Below are 15338 nucleotides of genomic sequence, written 5' to 3'. Positions count from 1 at the left end.
AACATTATTCAAGAGGAAGAATTTGAGAATTTAAGATCCAAATCCAAAAAATAAAATTTTTAAATATAAAATGTTATTATTTTTTAGTGAAATTTATAAGTGTCTGATTGTCTTTTTGGTAAAAATTTAACACTATTATATGAAAACTACACAAAATTTTATTTGTAAAAGAAATTAAAATATTATCTAAAAAAATATCATACCATAAGGGATATTATTAATTTGATTTGTCTATAACATAGAGCTACATTATATGAATTTATGTCATGTCTATTTTATTGTTAATTTTCCTTGGTTGTTTTAATCTAATCTACCAATCACTTAATTTTCTTCATATATATTTTTTTTTTCTTTCGTTTCTCTTCAATTTCCCTCTTTCTCTGTCCTTTTTTTCCTTCCACAAATCAAGATGTTATGAGAGGGGATTTTATTGGATAAGATGTTAAGATTGGAAGTTAAAACTTGTAGAAAGGACATCTCAGCTTCTAATCACTTAGATTTCTCCCTATCCTTGGGAAGGCAGCACATGTTATATGCGTAAGGACATCTATTCATTTATAATTCTGTACTACACTAATGTAAATTAGATATTCACATGATCACATAAACATATTAGAGAACTGTACAAGTTACAGGAACCACCAATACAAAAAGATCATTAATTCACCCTCACCCTATTTCTGTTCTAGAGAATCTGTTGTTCCGCCTTTTGTTTAGCCTTCTCGGGGTACATCAAGAACCTAACAAGGAAAACCTATACAACATTCTAGCACATCAACAGTAGGGCTTCACGGGTCCGTCCAAGAAGACTTAACGTGGCCGCAGCAATGTGATGTCCAGTTAGCCCTGCAAGAGCAAGCTGTTCTTTGGGGGATGCATGCTCAATATAGTTGTCTGGCAAGACAATTGGTCGCCACTGTAGAAATTCATTCAGGAAATCATCAGAATATGGAGGAATATTTTAACAGAATATCCTCCAGGCTCCTCCCTCCACACCCTCCCCCAATCCCACCCCAACCCCTCAAGATACATCTATAATTGACAGGTAAAAACAAGGATGACTATGATTACATAAATCCAAAAAAACATAAGGAAGTGGGTGCTAGCATGGATCAATAAATAGTTTCGTTGATGTCTCTTTCTTTCTTCTTTCATTTTTTCATACGAATATTCCCCTTTTTTATTGTCTGAAAAGCAAAAACTCTTAAGAATAATCTTGGGCACATGATAATATTACCTTAAGTCTTCCATCAAGCTGTCCATCAAGGGCAATGAACTGTGCAACGTGGGAACCAAATCCCCCAACAGAACCTTCCTCCACAGTGATCAGAATGGCATGACTATTGCAAAGCTGCCTGAGAAGCTTGATGTCAAGAGGCTTGCAGAATCTTGCATCAGCAACAGTGACATCAATGCCAAGCTTGGAAAGAAGGGTCTGAGCTTTGAGACAGTTTTGAACCATTGCCCCATACCCAAGTAAAGCAACATCTTTGCCCTCAACAAGAACTTTTCCTTTGCCAATCTGCTTCATTGTCAAAATTTAAAAAAGAGACATCAGCATAATTAAAATTTTAGCATTGGAATTTATCATCAAAGGTCAAAACTTACAATTTATAAAGTATTCTTAGAGTTTAAGGCAAAAACACAATAACAAAACAAATAGTAGTATGATTTCAGAAAAAAAAAAATTGAAGATCCATTCAGAAAATTGGAAGATTTGATTACAGCTACATTTTAATGTGTATGTACTTTGTGATAGAGAGCATGGATAGTAACAATTTGAAGTGGTTTATAAAAATAAAAATAAAAAGAGTAGATGCCGTAAGAACTTAATTCTATCACCAAAGTATTTTGAAATGAACCCATCTAGATCATGCATATATTCAGACATTTATAAAATGTCACACCATTTAGCAAATATGCCTCAAAAGAAGAATGCATGGATGGATATATATAAAGAATCAAAGCTTTCAACAACTACTAGTGGCATCACATGATACAGCTTTTGCCAAGTAATAGAACTAAAAAAAAAACAATGTGACAAGCTAAGATCAGATCAGCAGATAATAATAACAACAAAAACAAAAATAATGAGCCAATAAATTAGATATGAAGAAGAAAAAAGGTTAACCTCAAGAGCAGTTCCACTACATATAGGATAGTCTGTCCTGACTAGGGCACCCCTTGGATACCGAAAGCAAACTGGCTGATCATCAATCTGGGCAGCAGTGGCAACCATGTGCATCAGCTCATCCTCATCAGATGGTGCCATGACAATCATGTTTGGCAAACATGACATGAAAGTTATATCAAATGCTCCACACTGCAAAGCACCATCAGATCCGACCAATCCAGCACTTGTAATGACAAATCGCACAGGGATCCTCTGCCGATCCACATCATGGACAACCTGAAGCATCAAGATTTTTCATCCACAGTGGAATGTGTTATCCATATTTACTATTGCATGCTAGAACAAGCTCTTATGGCATTGCAACAGGAACTCTCAATTTCACATGCATAAGAGCATAAGTAAAAGAGGCAGCACTACACTGGCACATGCATTGTGCACACTCCTGCATGCATGTGCACAGTGCACAGACACAGACATACACACACACACACACACACACACACACACACACACATACAAATACAGAGAGAGAGAGAGAGAAAGAACCTGATCATAAGCTCTCTGCAGGAAGGTAGAGGGAATTATGCAAAATGGCTTTAACCCTCCACATGACAAACCAGCAGAAAATGTAACTGCATGTTGCTCAGCCATTCCCACATCGAAAAACCTGTCTGAAAATCTTTCTTGAAACAACTGAAGTGATGAATCCATTTCCATTCCTGCATGAACTACTACAATATCTTTGTCTTTCTCTGCTTCCAAAACCAAAGCCTCCACCAAGCAATCACTGTAAGTTCGGCAATGTTCACCGTATGAGAAAGAACGAGTGCCATTTAGACTTAAACCTGCAAGAAAATCCAAGAAAAAGTGGTGGGAGGTGGTTTAGCACAAAGCATGCAATGTGTACGAGACCAAAAGGGTTTCTCATACATTTTTCTTGAGGAAAACGTAAAAAAAAAAAGGTTTGCAAACTAAAGCAATCACCGAATATTAGTCATTTTCAGATCCTGAGCAGCTGAGTAAGTAAACCATTTTTCTCAGAGCATTAACCCAAAAGTCTGACTTCTGTTATAAAGCAGAAAGTAGCCTCTTTTGAAAATGCCCTTGAGTATGACTAATGACAATATGTATATGATAAACCAACCAGAAAGAAAAAGAGATTAACTATACAGCAATAGATGTATTGTAGTTAAAACCAAACTTTCCATCTGCCAAACAAGTATATAACTCAGTAAAGTTGTGGCTCTTAAGGGTTATTGCAGAGGAATTGATAATGATATTTGGAACAAAAAACATTGAGGGATATGTAAAGAAGGACGTTCACCTTCTTGCTGCTTCTCCTCTGTCTCTCTCTTTTGGTCATGTTCTGAACCTTGATTTTCCTCTGTTATCACATGAACCAAGACAGGACCCATTGAATCCAGAGATGCGACTTCTTGTAGAACACATATCAGGTCTTCTATGTTGTGTCCATCAACAGGACCTATATAATACAGCCCAAGCTCTTCAAAGAGAGTTGATCCAAGTGGACCCATCATACCACGTGCATACTCATCAACTTTGGCTGCCAGTTCATGCATTCCCCTACCAATTCTTTTGGTAACAACCTGAGAAACAAAGATGTATCAGTTTCATGGAAATAAAGCACTTTTACAGCATTAACCAATCATTGAGACTGCCTTTTGAAATTGTGTCAATGGAACTTCATATTTTTTTTAAGCACCAATCATGCACAATCTTTTTGTTACCAATATGTAGCCCAAGGACCCCAAAATATCCCCATTAATCCAACACTTACTTTATTATCCCCTTATTTCCAGACTACCCCAAATAACTCTCAATTTCTAGGCATATTTCACTGTATTTCTGGATTCCATCATTCCCAGTCTAGGCATACAGACTGTTAATTGATCAGTGTGATAGAATAGAGTATGTCCATATGGGCTTCACGAAAATGTATGAACAAAATAAGACAAGGGCAGTTACAGCTTGTAATATTAGGCAACAATATTCAAAATACTCTTGCATTTGCAGAGACAGCTTCAAATAAGATGCATCTTTTGAATATTCACTTACAAATGGTTCTCCTTGGCAACACAATTTTAAAAATAAAAAATAAATAAATAAAAGGGAGAAAGAACATGAAGAGGAGGAAGAGCAAGAAAAGAGGTCTTTTTGATGTTTACTCAAGTCTCAAGTAGGTAGGAAGCAAAACTAGATAAAATTTACCTTAGCAGCTTCTCTAAACTTGCGAAAGGATTTACTTGATTGAAGCCTGCTAAGGGTACTGGATAGAGCGTTTATAGATGTCTTGGGGCCCTCTTCTATCTTTGGATGCAAAGAATGACAGCTGTCATTTAAGATCACAACCAGATTTGAGTCCAAATAACCAGCATTACTCATGGCCTCATAGACCTGACCAGCCATAGTTGTGCCATTGCTGATCACAGTAACTACACATTCTCGCTTGCCTTTAATATCTCGCGCAACTGCCATACCTAACATGAAGCAGAATTCTCAATTTCCAAGTTTGATTCTGAATAGAAAGGATAATCTGCCGATGGAAGCTAATAAAATGTAAAACACAACGGCAACTGAGCAACCTTGGATAGGATTTTAACCAAAAGTACACATACTAAATATTGACAAATCAATTTGCAGCAGGAGAAGAGATTTTAATATTAGGCACCAAAACTAAGAGAAACTTTATAAGCATAAGAAATCTAAGTAACAAAAGAAAAGTTCTTAAAGTGGGTGATTCTCTCTAAAGTAAAAATATAGATAAACAGAAGGCAAGAAATGCTACCAAGTCCGGCAGATATACTATTGCATCCATGCCCAGCCCCAAATGGATCATATTCACTCTCAGTTTGGGAAGTAAAGCCAGAAAGACCATTCTTTTGTCTCAAAGTAGGCATAAGGAACCGCCTTCCTGTAAGAATTTTATGTGCATATGTCTGCAAAAATAGAGTAGAAATCAGTATAACAACTAATTGCGGATCATGGATCAAAATATTGAGGTGCAAATACACAAGATTCATTGCCATGTTTTGTGCTTCCTTGAATTGGATCAGCATTTGCTCATCAACAGAGAGAGATGTAGGGGCATCCTTATAGAAACATAAGCAAAGAGTGGCATGGAAGAAAAATGCATGAAATATGATGTTACTTGTTCCCCAGCATCCCACAGTATCTTGTCAACTGGAGCATGGAAAACATAGTGTAATGCAACCGTTAATTCCACTGCAGCTAAACTGGCCTTGAAGGATCTTTGAGTTCTTGACATTATCGAAGACAATTCTGAACGGATTTCATCCGCTAATAATTTCAGTTCCTGCAGAGACAATTTATAACTAAGTGTGCTTAAAGCATATGCATATGTAAGAATTATAAGGCTCAGAACTCAAACCTTGATAGTCAAGTTTTTCAAATGCATAGGGTTTTCAACCACATCGAGTATAGGCGTAGGGACTTTCTCCCAAAACAAATCATCAATATCAGGCAAAGAACATATTCTATTTACTAATCCCTGCACCACGAAAAATCAGACATCACCATCCCAATCAAACTACTGAAATCAAATCCAAGGCTTTTGCTATCTAGCAAATTCACATCCACATGAAACATACCCTCAGGGCAATACGATCCAAAACCATCAATCAAGCAAAACAACTGGTTCCTTGGCCCAAACTGGCTAAAGTTTCCTTGACATTTACATAGCAGTATATGTAGTTGAGTATTTCTGACCAAAAAACAGCTTGTTTTCATGCGCTTTTCCGGGTACATTGAATAATAAAAACAAGATTATACAATTCAATGCTCCGTTTTTATGAAAAGCAAATCCAAAAGAAATATGATTATAAAATAAAAATTTCTCATTATCCTCCACAGTTTGCGATAAACTACTCGAATTCACCTATAGATAAATAATTCCAAAAAAAAAATGTTTTCCTTTAATTAACTTCTAGTGAACGGTAATAGATATGTAAAAAAAAAAAAATCAATATTACAGATAAGTTCGATTCATAATCTCAGAAAAATCAGGAAACAAAGAATCATTTAATAGAATGATAGTGAATATACAAGCCAAACATATTTTTGAGAGAAATTGATCATTGCATACCTTGGAATTGGGGTGGCAGTTAAGCTTTGAAATATTAAGCGTAGAAGGGAAGTTGGAGCATGAAAATTCAATTCTGTTATCAAATTTGGCATGGAGATTTGCAGAGATTCCAGGTGGGCACTGAGTTGGAGCAGTACCCATTGGGAGACTCAAAGACCCAACTCAGTATAATTTGGTTACTGCCAGAGAAAAGAAACAAAAAACTCACAACGAGGGAGCCTAGTTGCAGGGAACAAAGATGAAAACATCATTGTGATGATTATTATTATTATTATTATTAAGATTAAAATAAAAAATAAAATAAAGCAAGAGTGTTGGTGTTGTAAATAGTGAGAATAGTAGCGGGTTAAGTGTCTTTAAGAAAATTGCTGAATGAGACGCAAGAAACGTTGAGGAGAAGCGGACCAGAGAAAATATTGAGAAGCCCGAAATGGTAATAATGTTAATTATGGAGATTAAGAAATTTAATCAAGGGCATATTGACTGAATTACTAAGATTGTTTACCTCTGCAGTAATTAAGGCTTAAGTCTGAGTATGACTGGTTGCATATTTTGGTATGATTTAATATTTTCAGCTTAATTTAAGAATTGGATTAATCTTTTTAATATGTTCATTTTAATTTTACCATTGTCCTTGACAATAACAATTTTAAATCTTGGGTCTAAACAAGTGTACATGATAAATGTACTTTAGAGCATCAAAATCAAAGTAAAATAACATTACCCATATATGTGATCATGTCAACCTTGATTCTTGTCGTGCTTCATTAGGTATTGCAATCCCTTGGCTGCAAGATTTCTTAGCCCATGTTCACCAAAAAAAATTCTTGGCCCAAGTTCTTCACTTTCTCATCTTATCTTTCCTCGAGGGTCCACTAGAATCTTCTTTTTTTCATAACTATGATTTACACTAACTAGGATTTTGGGATATATTTCTATGTGAAATTAAGCCAAATACTATATTAAACATATAAGTTATACAAACACTTGAGTGTTTGACTCATCGATTAGTGCATGATCTCTCTACTTAGAGAGTAAAGTTTAAATCTTCTTCTTTTAAGTCTCAAAATATATATATATATATATATATATATATATTTATATATAGATTGTGCAAATTTTGACTATTTAAATTAGCACATTTTATCAATTTAATCGTGTTTATGAAAATTTTAAGTAATTTTAATTAGATGAGAAACTTTTAATTCTTATGTCAAATCAATTACATGTACTTCCATCAATTTCTCTATGTTGATATAAATGAAATTTGAATCTAATTTCTTAGATGCAATCACAGTATTTAACCAGTGATGTTAACAACTTAATCAGAAGTGACACTTAATTAGATCTCCACATAAATAACTTTTGCATAAAACATCCTCTATCTTTTTGTTTCAAAGGAAAGTACCAAGTGTCGAAAACAAATTAAGTTGGGGAAGTTTTTTTGTTTTTTGTTTCTAACTTTTAACATCAATAAACAAGGTAGAATTTGAAGTTAATAGAGAATATATAAGTATAAAAATATAAGAATTAAATTGTAGGTGTTTGAGCATTTGCTTTTCCATTAATTTTGCTGAACTATGAACATGTTATTATCACATATCTCATGTAATATCAGTAAAAGATGAGATCTATTTTAAATTTTTTTTGAAAAATATGTCTTTATTTTTTTAATGTCAAAATATCATATTAAGTTTTTAACTTATCTGTCAAAAGACTTTCATTGACATAAAAAATTTGGCTTGGAAAATATGTCTAGAGTTACAAAAGCTCAGCATTGCATGATAATATATTGACATAAAAAATCTAATAAATATATTTTTTAAATTAAAAATGTAAATTCATAACAAGTGGTATCAAAGTTCACTTAACTATTGATTAATGTAAGAGTCCATAAGATATCTTGGATCAAGGTTGGTCCTTCTTTACTATAGATGAAAGAGTTCATAAAACGAGCACATTACACAATTGAGTAGAGTAAAGTTTTACTTATTTCATTTGAGATGAGTATTAAGTAGGTCTCTTAGTAGTTGCTTGATTTGATTTTTTTTAACTTATCTAATTTTAAAAGTAAGAGTCAAACAAATAAAATTTTGAAAAACTCTTAAAAATTTAATTTTTTTAAAAACAAAATCTAAAAAAAAAGCTTCAAGCTAAGGGATGTTTCTTTTCTTTTAAAAACACGTCAACTCTTCAGGAGAATTTTTTTTTCAAAAATGTTTTCATCTATTAAAAATAATCTCAACATTACTCTATCAAAAATATTCTTATTTATTAAATATCTTTATGATAATTTTAACCAAAATTAAAATTTATATAAATTATTATACTAAACAGTTTATTTATAAAAAAATTTTATAAAAGTAAATTTATCACATTATTGTAAAAATTTACCTAACAAACTCTTAGGTGACATTTGGTACTTTACAATACAATGTAATTATAAATAATGTGATTGCAACTAATGTGATTGCAAGAAAAATAACATTATAGTGTTTGGTATACAAATAAAATAATAATTAAAATGCAGAGAAGATAACATATTAACGTTTGGTTTACAGTACTTTATTAGAAATATAATGTTAATTTTTAAAATTACCTTTATTTATTAAAATACAAGTTTAATATACTTGTATTTTTTATTGTTAATTTTTATATAATATCATCTATTAAATATATTTTTAATGTCATATATTTTATTTTTATTTTTTATTATAATATTATATATTTATTTTCATTTTTTAATATAATTTTTTATATTATATATTTATTTTAATTTCTTTTACCTATATTATATAAATTTTAATTTCTTATATTATATTTTATTTTAATTTCTAATTCTTATATTATATATTTTATTTTAATATTTTTTATTTTAATTATAACATTATAAAATATTTTTAACAAATTAATAAAGTTGAAGGGTAAAAATATCTTTAATAATATTACAGAGTGTAATGTAATATGATTGTATTGATTTTGGGCTATAATGTGATTGTATTGTAATCTTACTTTGTAATTATCTATTACAAAACAAACACTACAATATAATTTAATTAAATATATTATAAAAAATGTGTTCTCAATTCTCTCGTACTAAACACTACTTTAAAAGTAAAAATATAAATCCGCAACTTCAACTTCAACGTACGACAACCGGCTAAATTGAAGACGGTAAGTGTGGTGCTTTGACGTTAACGTGCAGGCGGCAGCGACAATTGGTTGAGGATTTGCCAATTTGGTGACAGCTAACTCTATGCATTAATCCATTGACCGCCGGCGCCTGAATATTGACCCAAACTAGTACCGACTGATAAAGATTAAAAGTATCCTTTATAATTTAATACGAATACTTACTAGTATTGTTATTATTATTATTAGTTTTGTACTAAGGAAAAGCACAAATCATGAGTAAATATCAGAGAATGTCAAATGTGAACTCTCCACGAATCTACATCAATTTGGTTACTTCATACTTGTTTTTTTTTTTTTTTGCCAAAACATAGGACTTGTTTACTTTTCTTTAGGAGGCTGATATCACTGCTATTTTTACTGATACTTATTTTTGTTAGATACAATATTTTAAAAAGTTTTTAAATTATTTAAAAAAATTTAAATAAATTTTCATACTTTTGTTTCATTCAATTAAACTCTTGTATTTTTATTTTGAACTAAATAAGTCCTTATATTTTTATTTTAAATCAAATAAATTTTTATAATTAATGATTGATTTAGTTAAAATACTATTTTATCATTTTATATTGCGTGGCATTGATAGAACATATTAATATATCATGATTAATCATTGTATGGCATACTGATATATCATATATAATTGATGATGACGTGATATATTAATTTAATATGAAAATACAATCATATAGTATTTTTCACTTTCCATATCAATGCCAGCGTTATGTGAATATAAAATGATAAATGTATTTTGATTAATAGCAATTAGTCAATCTTTAATTATAAAAACTTATTTGATTTAAAATAAAAGTATAGAGGCTTGATTGAATGACATAAAAGAATTAGTACTTATTTGAATTTTCTTAAATAGTTTAAGAGTTTATTTGAATATTATACCTTTTTATTATTTAATTTTTCTTGAATTATTTATTAATTACTTTTTTTTGAAAAATATATAATTTTATTACTAAACGCCAAACTAGTAAGAGCATATTTACAAGAGAATGAAATACATCAAATATTAAAAAGCCCTAAGTACTACATGGCTAAATGTGGGGATCTCCAGCCCATATCTGCCTATTTGTCTATAACTAAAATGTCCAAATACACATTATCAATATTTTCCAGATCCCATTATCATGTTGAGCATTTTCCAAATTCCATCTGAAGTAATTAATGCAAGACTATGTTCATTTTGATTATTTCCAATGAATCCCACTATTACTTTTTAAAACAATGTTGTAAAGCATCAGGGATTAGAATTATGTTGGAGTAGAGGGTACAAAAGAGTTTTAGTAGAATTTGATTTCTTTTTGGTGATTCATAAAATTTCAAGTTTGATATGAGATTTGGACTTTTATAGTAGTATATTGAGAACTTTTTAAGAAGAATTGGGAGTGTTTTATCACTTTACGTACATCGTAAAACTAATCAATGTGATGATAACAGACTATGATAATTTATCATTGGGCTTATATGTGTTTGATAGCTTTCCAACTAGTATTTTTGCTTATTTACTTGAAGATATGTTTGGTATTATTCTCAAATTTGCCTTTTCTAATTTGGAAACAAAAGTAATAATCAAATGGAATGTTTGGATAATAAATATGATTAAAAGTAATTAAATTTTTATAAATATGATCCGATTTATTAAAATTACATTAAAATTGTAGTTTTGATTTTTAATTTTTTCCACTAAAATTTTATAATTTTTTTATATATGAAAGCCCATTTAATGCAGGCTATGCATATAAGACTTGAATATTGGACGGAGGTTAAGGGTTTGAATACTAAGATAAGCGAGTTGAAATTTCTGAAACCGAAGAAGACTATTTATTCATTGTACACATAATCCGATATTGCTTAAACTAAAAGATAAATAAATAAAACTATTATATAACTTTCTTCCATTTAATTCCATAAATATTTTATTTTGCTTAGACCTATAGTATTAATTATTTATATTCGGGTTCTCTATTTCACAATTGCATTTACCATGCTTTTGCTTTTTGTTTTTGCTATTTGATTCCACAAATATTTTAGTTTACAAAGACCTGCAGTATTAATTATTTATATTCAAATTTTTTATTTTGCAATACATTTATTATACTTTTACTTTTGTTTTTTGATTTTCATATTTTACTTTTTATTATTTTTGACAGAAAAAGGTCAAAGCCTCCCTTCATCGGTACGTTATTTATTTATAGCAAAGTCCCATCTATCTATTTATGATGTAACGAATGGGCATTTTACATTAAAAAATTAAGGGCAATAAAGTAGGTCCAACCTAATGCTTATTTATACTCCTGGCTACAATTAAGGACTGTATAACGTCTATAACGTGTGCATTTTAAAAACCACGTACGAATAGTTCAAATAGGCAGGAGAAATGTCAAAGCAGCAGCCATGGCCGTTCATCATCCTCCTCCTAACAACGCTCTTCCATCTGTCTTATGGTGACGTAGGTGCCGCTGCCCATTACAGCCCGCCATATATTCGTAAGTGGTTACCATATTAATATCAGATCAACTGTTACCGGCTGTAGTTCAGTAATTATGTAACTAAATCCGTACATGACATATATTTTGTCGGGTCACGGTGCAGCCACCGCCTGCTTCGGGAACGATGCCTCCCAGTTTCCTTCTAGCAACTTGTTCGCAGCGGCCGGGGAAGGCATATGGGACAACGGTGCTTCCTGTGGGCGGCAATACTTAGTAAGGTGCATCAGTGCGGCTACCCCAAGAACTTGCAAGCCTGGGCAAACGATTCAAGTAAGGATTGTTGATCGAGCAGAGACATCAGTTTCTAGGCCTTCCAGCAATGGTGCTACAATAGTTCTTTCTACAACTGCATTTGGGGCCATTGCAAATCCGTCTGCAGCATCCGTTAACATTGAATTCCAACAGTAAGAAAAAAACGTCAAAATCCTTTGCTTGCTCTCTCTAGTTTGATATAAACAAACGGATGATTACATAATATATACATATATAGTCACAATAAAACTTCACGATCCACAATTACGAATAGCTACGGTATCTCTCAAAAGGACTTGAGAAAATGCATTAATTTTGTTCAAGTTCTGCGAAAAGCGTAGATTCTGAAGAAAAATATTGATGAAGAATCTGTTCTATATATGTTTCATGAACTAAAGGCTAGTATGGAGTAGGCACATATATATAGATATATGTATATATATATATATATATATATATATATATATCTTCAGGTCCTATATGTAGAAAACATGTCATGCTTTTCTTCTTGAACATATATAGATCTAATTGAGTCATCAGGTAATTCCACACTATATAAAAGGCAATCCTGTGAATGGAAACTGAATTGCTTTGAAACTCAAGTGTATATTGTAATTTTCTGTGGCAGGGTCTGAATTATGAAGACTCCGGTACCCCTCAGTACTTGTTTCATGAAGCTTGGATCAAATTCTTTTGGTTCTAGAACCCCATCCATCTAAAGTCAAAGCGTTCGATTTGGCTTTTTTGGTCCTATTAATATATGCATTAAAACGTATGTATTTGTCAACATGATCTTTCTAGAAATATTTGAATTTTTTTCCAATCTGATTTCGATTATAAAGATGCAGTTCCCATTCTACACAAAATAAGAGAGTGATGTAAGGAGAAATATACACACAGATTGGTGTCACGGAGCACGTACTTGGCATCGATTCTTTTTACCTGCTTCTTGCGGACTTATTAATAAATTCCGACTTTTCTTGTGAAAACAATTGGTCAACAAATACCAAGGCTTGATTGAAGCCACATTTAGTGATGACAGTTATAGATAACAAGAAGAAAAATCAAAATAATATATCTCGTGAACGTGATCAAGTTGTTCTCTTTTGATTATTTAAGATAAAGAATACGAATACTGCATGCATGCTAATCTGATTGTACTTCGATCAAGCCATTTACTACAGAGCTTTATTCCAAGATATGCGCCCACGAATATGGTGACACCATGCATCCATTTGTTTGTCAATGGAAGCTAAGTATTGGTCCATTAATGGGCTCAATGCAACTTTTTCTTTTCCATTATTGGTTTCGGATTTTCCTTTTGGCTTGAATTGAATCAATCTTTTGGATATAATTTAAAGATGGACGCAGTGGTTGCCCGGATTAACCTTTTTCACTAAATGTCAATATTGCCGGCTCTCACGCGACAATATTAAGTTTTAGTTCAACTAAACGGTCCTGACTCTTTTGTCACTGAAGAATTGAGATAAGCTCACATGTATGCAGGCCAAACTTTCATATCATAAATACTGCCTTCATTCCATTTACTTTGAAATCTTTATTATTTTATTATAAACTTTTTATTAATTTAAAATATTTAAAAAGTGTTTCGTTTGAAGATTTTGATCAATAATAAATTTAATACAATGTCAAAGTTAAAAGAATTTAATCATAAAATGTCAAACTCAAATTCTTCTTTTTCTGTGCAAAGGAGGATTTTATATATAGTATATATTTTAGATAGACAACCTTCAAGTCTTACTTTCTAGATTAAGAGATATTTATGTGGGCTTTGCTTCAGTATATACTAGTCTACTGTCTGTGTGATGAGCTTGGAACAGAATTTTTTTTTTAATTGAGTTGAGAATACTTTGTGAAATAGATATGCAATAGTTATTATATATGTACAAAATGTTATTTTACAAAATATATAATTGTTGTAGTGGTCATGATAGTATTTGTGACGGAGCTTCTATACAAAAACACACTTATAATCAGTTACGAAAAAATAAAATCTTGAAAAAAATTTCTAAGCTTACAGTAGAATATGTAGTAACTCTATCTCTCTCAAAACCTTATATTTAGCTAAAAAATTGCACCACTTTGCATTAGTTATATTTAACACTAAAAAATGATATGGAGTAATAAATAATAGAATTTTTATATATAACAACATAAAAAAAGTCAAAGAAAAATTTAGAACATCATAGTGAGAGAAAAAAAAATCTAATCTAAATCCAGTCCCGTCAAACCTTAAACTCATGCCTTAAAAATCCAACCATGAAACTAGCCCCATCAAACTTCAAGCCCACGCCTCAAAAACCCAACCACATGTCAAGCCAAGAACCTTGTGAAGTATCAAGCCCAAACCTAGCCCTATCATACCTTAAGCCCATGCCCCAAAAACTCAATCTCAAACCCAGCCCCATCAAATCTCAAGACCACACCCCAAAAACCCAACTACGCTTTAAGTCGATAACCTTGCCAAGTGTCAAGCCAACAGCCCTTTGGGGCTTCCTTTAAATATAGTTATAGCTAGGTTAGGCTACCCGTTATCCAACCTAAAAGAAGCTTCTTCTTTTTGACCTCCACAAAGCTTCCAAAGTAGTAAATGATCTACTCTGCTACCTTAATCAAGATACTTTTTCAGAGAATTTCAACACATGTAGTATCCACCATGTTCAAAATGTTGAGGTTGAGAAATTACATTCTCTAAATGCACAAATCTACTAGTAATAATCTAATTAATAAAAAAATCACACAAACTATAATCTAAAGTTAATCAAATAGACTATAATCTAAATTAGTAGCTTTAGATTTCCTATCACTTCGTTTTTAACTAGTTTAGATAGCTGATTTTGATCACTACCTATTTTCTTTAGAGTTGTATTAAGCATAATGTTGTGCAGAAAATATGAGAACAATTAGAACATGTAAAGCACTACTTCACGCAGCATAACTAGAGCAAGTGAAGGACTACTTCATTATCACACCCTAAACCCGAGGCATAATAGATGCCACGCACTACAAAAAAATAAAGCTTTACCAGTGAAATTATTTCCATCGATAAAATTCGTTGATAATTTCCAATGAAAAGCTGACGAAATATTGACGGAGTTATGTGCTAAGTATTATC

General features: G+C 31.6%; 2 protein-coding genes across 5 annotated transcripts; one reads left to right on the top strand and one right to left on the bottom strand.

Annotated features, from left to right (window-relative positions):
• Nucleotides 1–579: 579 nt before the first annotated feature.
• DXPS3 (1-deoxy-D-xylulose 5-phosphate synthase 3) lies at nt 580–6512 on the bottom strand. 4 transcript variants are annotated; one of them, XM_088809927.1, is made up of 11 exons: nt 6258–6399; nt 5764–5876; nt 5544–5663; nt 5304–5468; nt 4941–5091; nt 4364–4632; nt 3459–3741; nt 2681–2979; nt 2132–2410; nt 1238–1525; nt 580–916 (listed from the first exon to the last, which is right to left on the bottom strand). In XM_088809927.1, exons 2-11 carry the CDS (start codon nt 5788–5790, stop codon nt 767–769), a joined length of 2031 nt encoding a protein of 676 aa, XP_088666053.1. In that variant the 5' UTR covers nt 5791–5876; nt 6258–6399; the 3' UTR covers nt 580–766. The 4 variants fall into 4 exon arrangements, with proteins under 4 accessions (XP_088666053.1, XP_088666052.1, XP_007013804.3 ...); XM_088809926.1 differs by lacking the exon at nt 5764–5876 and having other exon boundaries at nt 6258–6512; XM_007013742.3 differs by lacking the exon at nt 5764–5876 and having other exon boundaries at nt 1238–1522; nt 6258–6512.
• A 5277-nt stretch (nt 6513–11789) lies between these two features.
• Nucleotides 11790–13149, top strand: LOC18588972 (EG45-like domain containing protein). The gene is made up of 3 exons (XM_007013741.3): nt 11790–11947; nt 12054–12354; nt 12831–13149. Exons 1-3 carry the CDS (start codon nt 11839–11841, stop codon nt 12835–12837), a joined length of 417 nt encoding a protein of 138 aa, XP_007013803.1. The 5' UTR covers nt 11790–11838; the 3' UTR covers nt 12838–13149.
• Nucleotides 13150–15338: the final 2189 nt, after the last annotated feature.

This window comes from Theobroma cacao, chromosome 9 (genome assembly GCF_053813885.1).
Source record: "Theobroma cacao isolate CCN51 chromosome 9, ASM5381388v1, whole genome shotgun sequence".
NCBI classification, from domain to species: domain Eukaryota; kingdom Viridiplantae; phylum Streptophyta; class Magnoliopsida; order Malvales; family Malvaceae; genus Theobroma; species Theobroma cacao.
This window is presented reverse-complemented; position numbering and strand designations above follow the sequence as displayed.

Excerpts from the sequence above, each read along its gene's own strand:
- LOC18588972 (XM_007013741.3), top strand. The coding sequence starts at position 11,839 with ATGTCAAAGCAGCAGCCATGGCCGTTCATCATCCTCCTCCTAACAACG. Across the intron at positions 11,948-12,053 it reads TTACAGCCCGCCATATATTC|CCACCGCCTGCTTCGGGAAC; the intron begins GTAAGTGGTTAC and ends GTCACGGTGCAG.
- DXPS3 (XM_088809926.1), bottom strand. The coding sequence starts at position 6,398 with ATGGGTACTGCTCCAACTCAGTGCCCACCTGGAATCTCTGCAAATCTC. Across the intron at positions 2,980-3,458 it reads AGAGGAGAAGCAGCAAGAAG|GTTTAAGTCTAAATGGCACT; the intron begins GTGAACGTCCTT and ends ATTTTCTTGCAG. Across the intron at positions 2,411-2,680 it reads TGCAGAGAGCTTATGATCAG|GTTGTCCATGATGTGGATCG; the intron begins GTTCTTTCTCTC and ends TTGATGCTTCAG.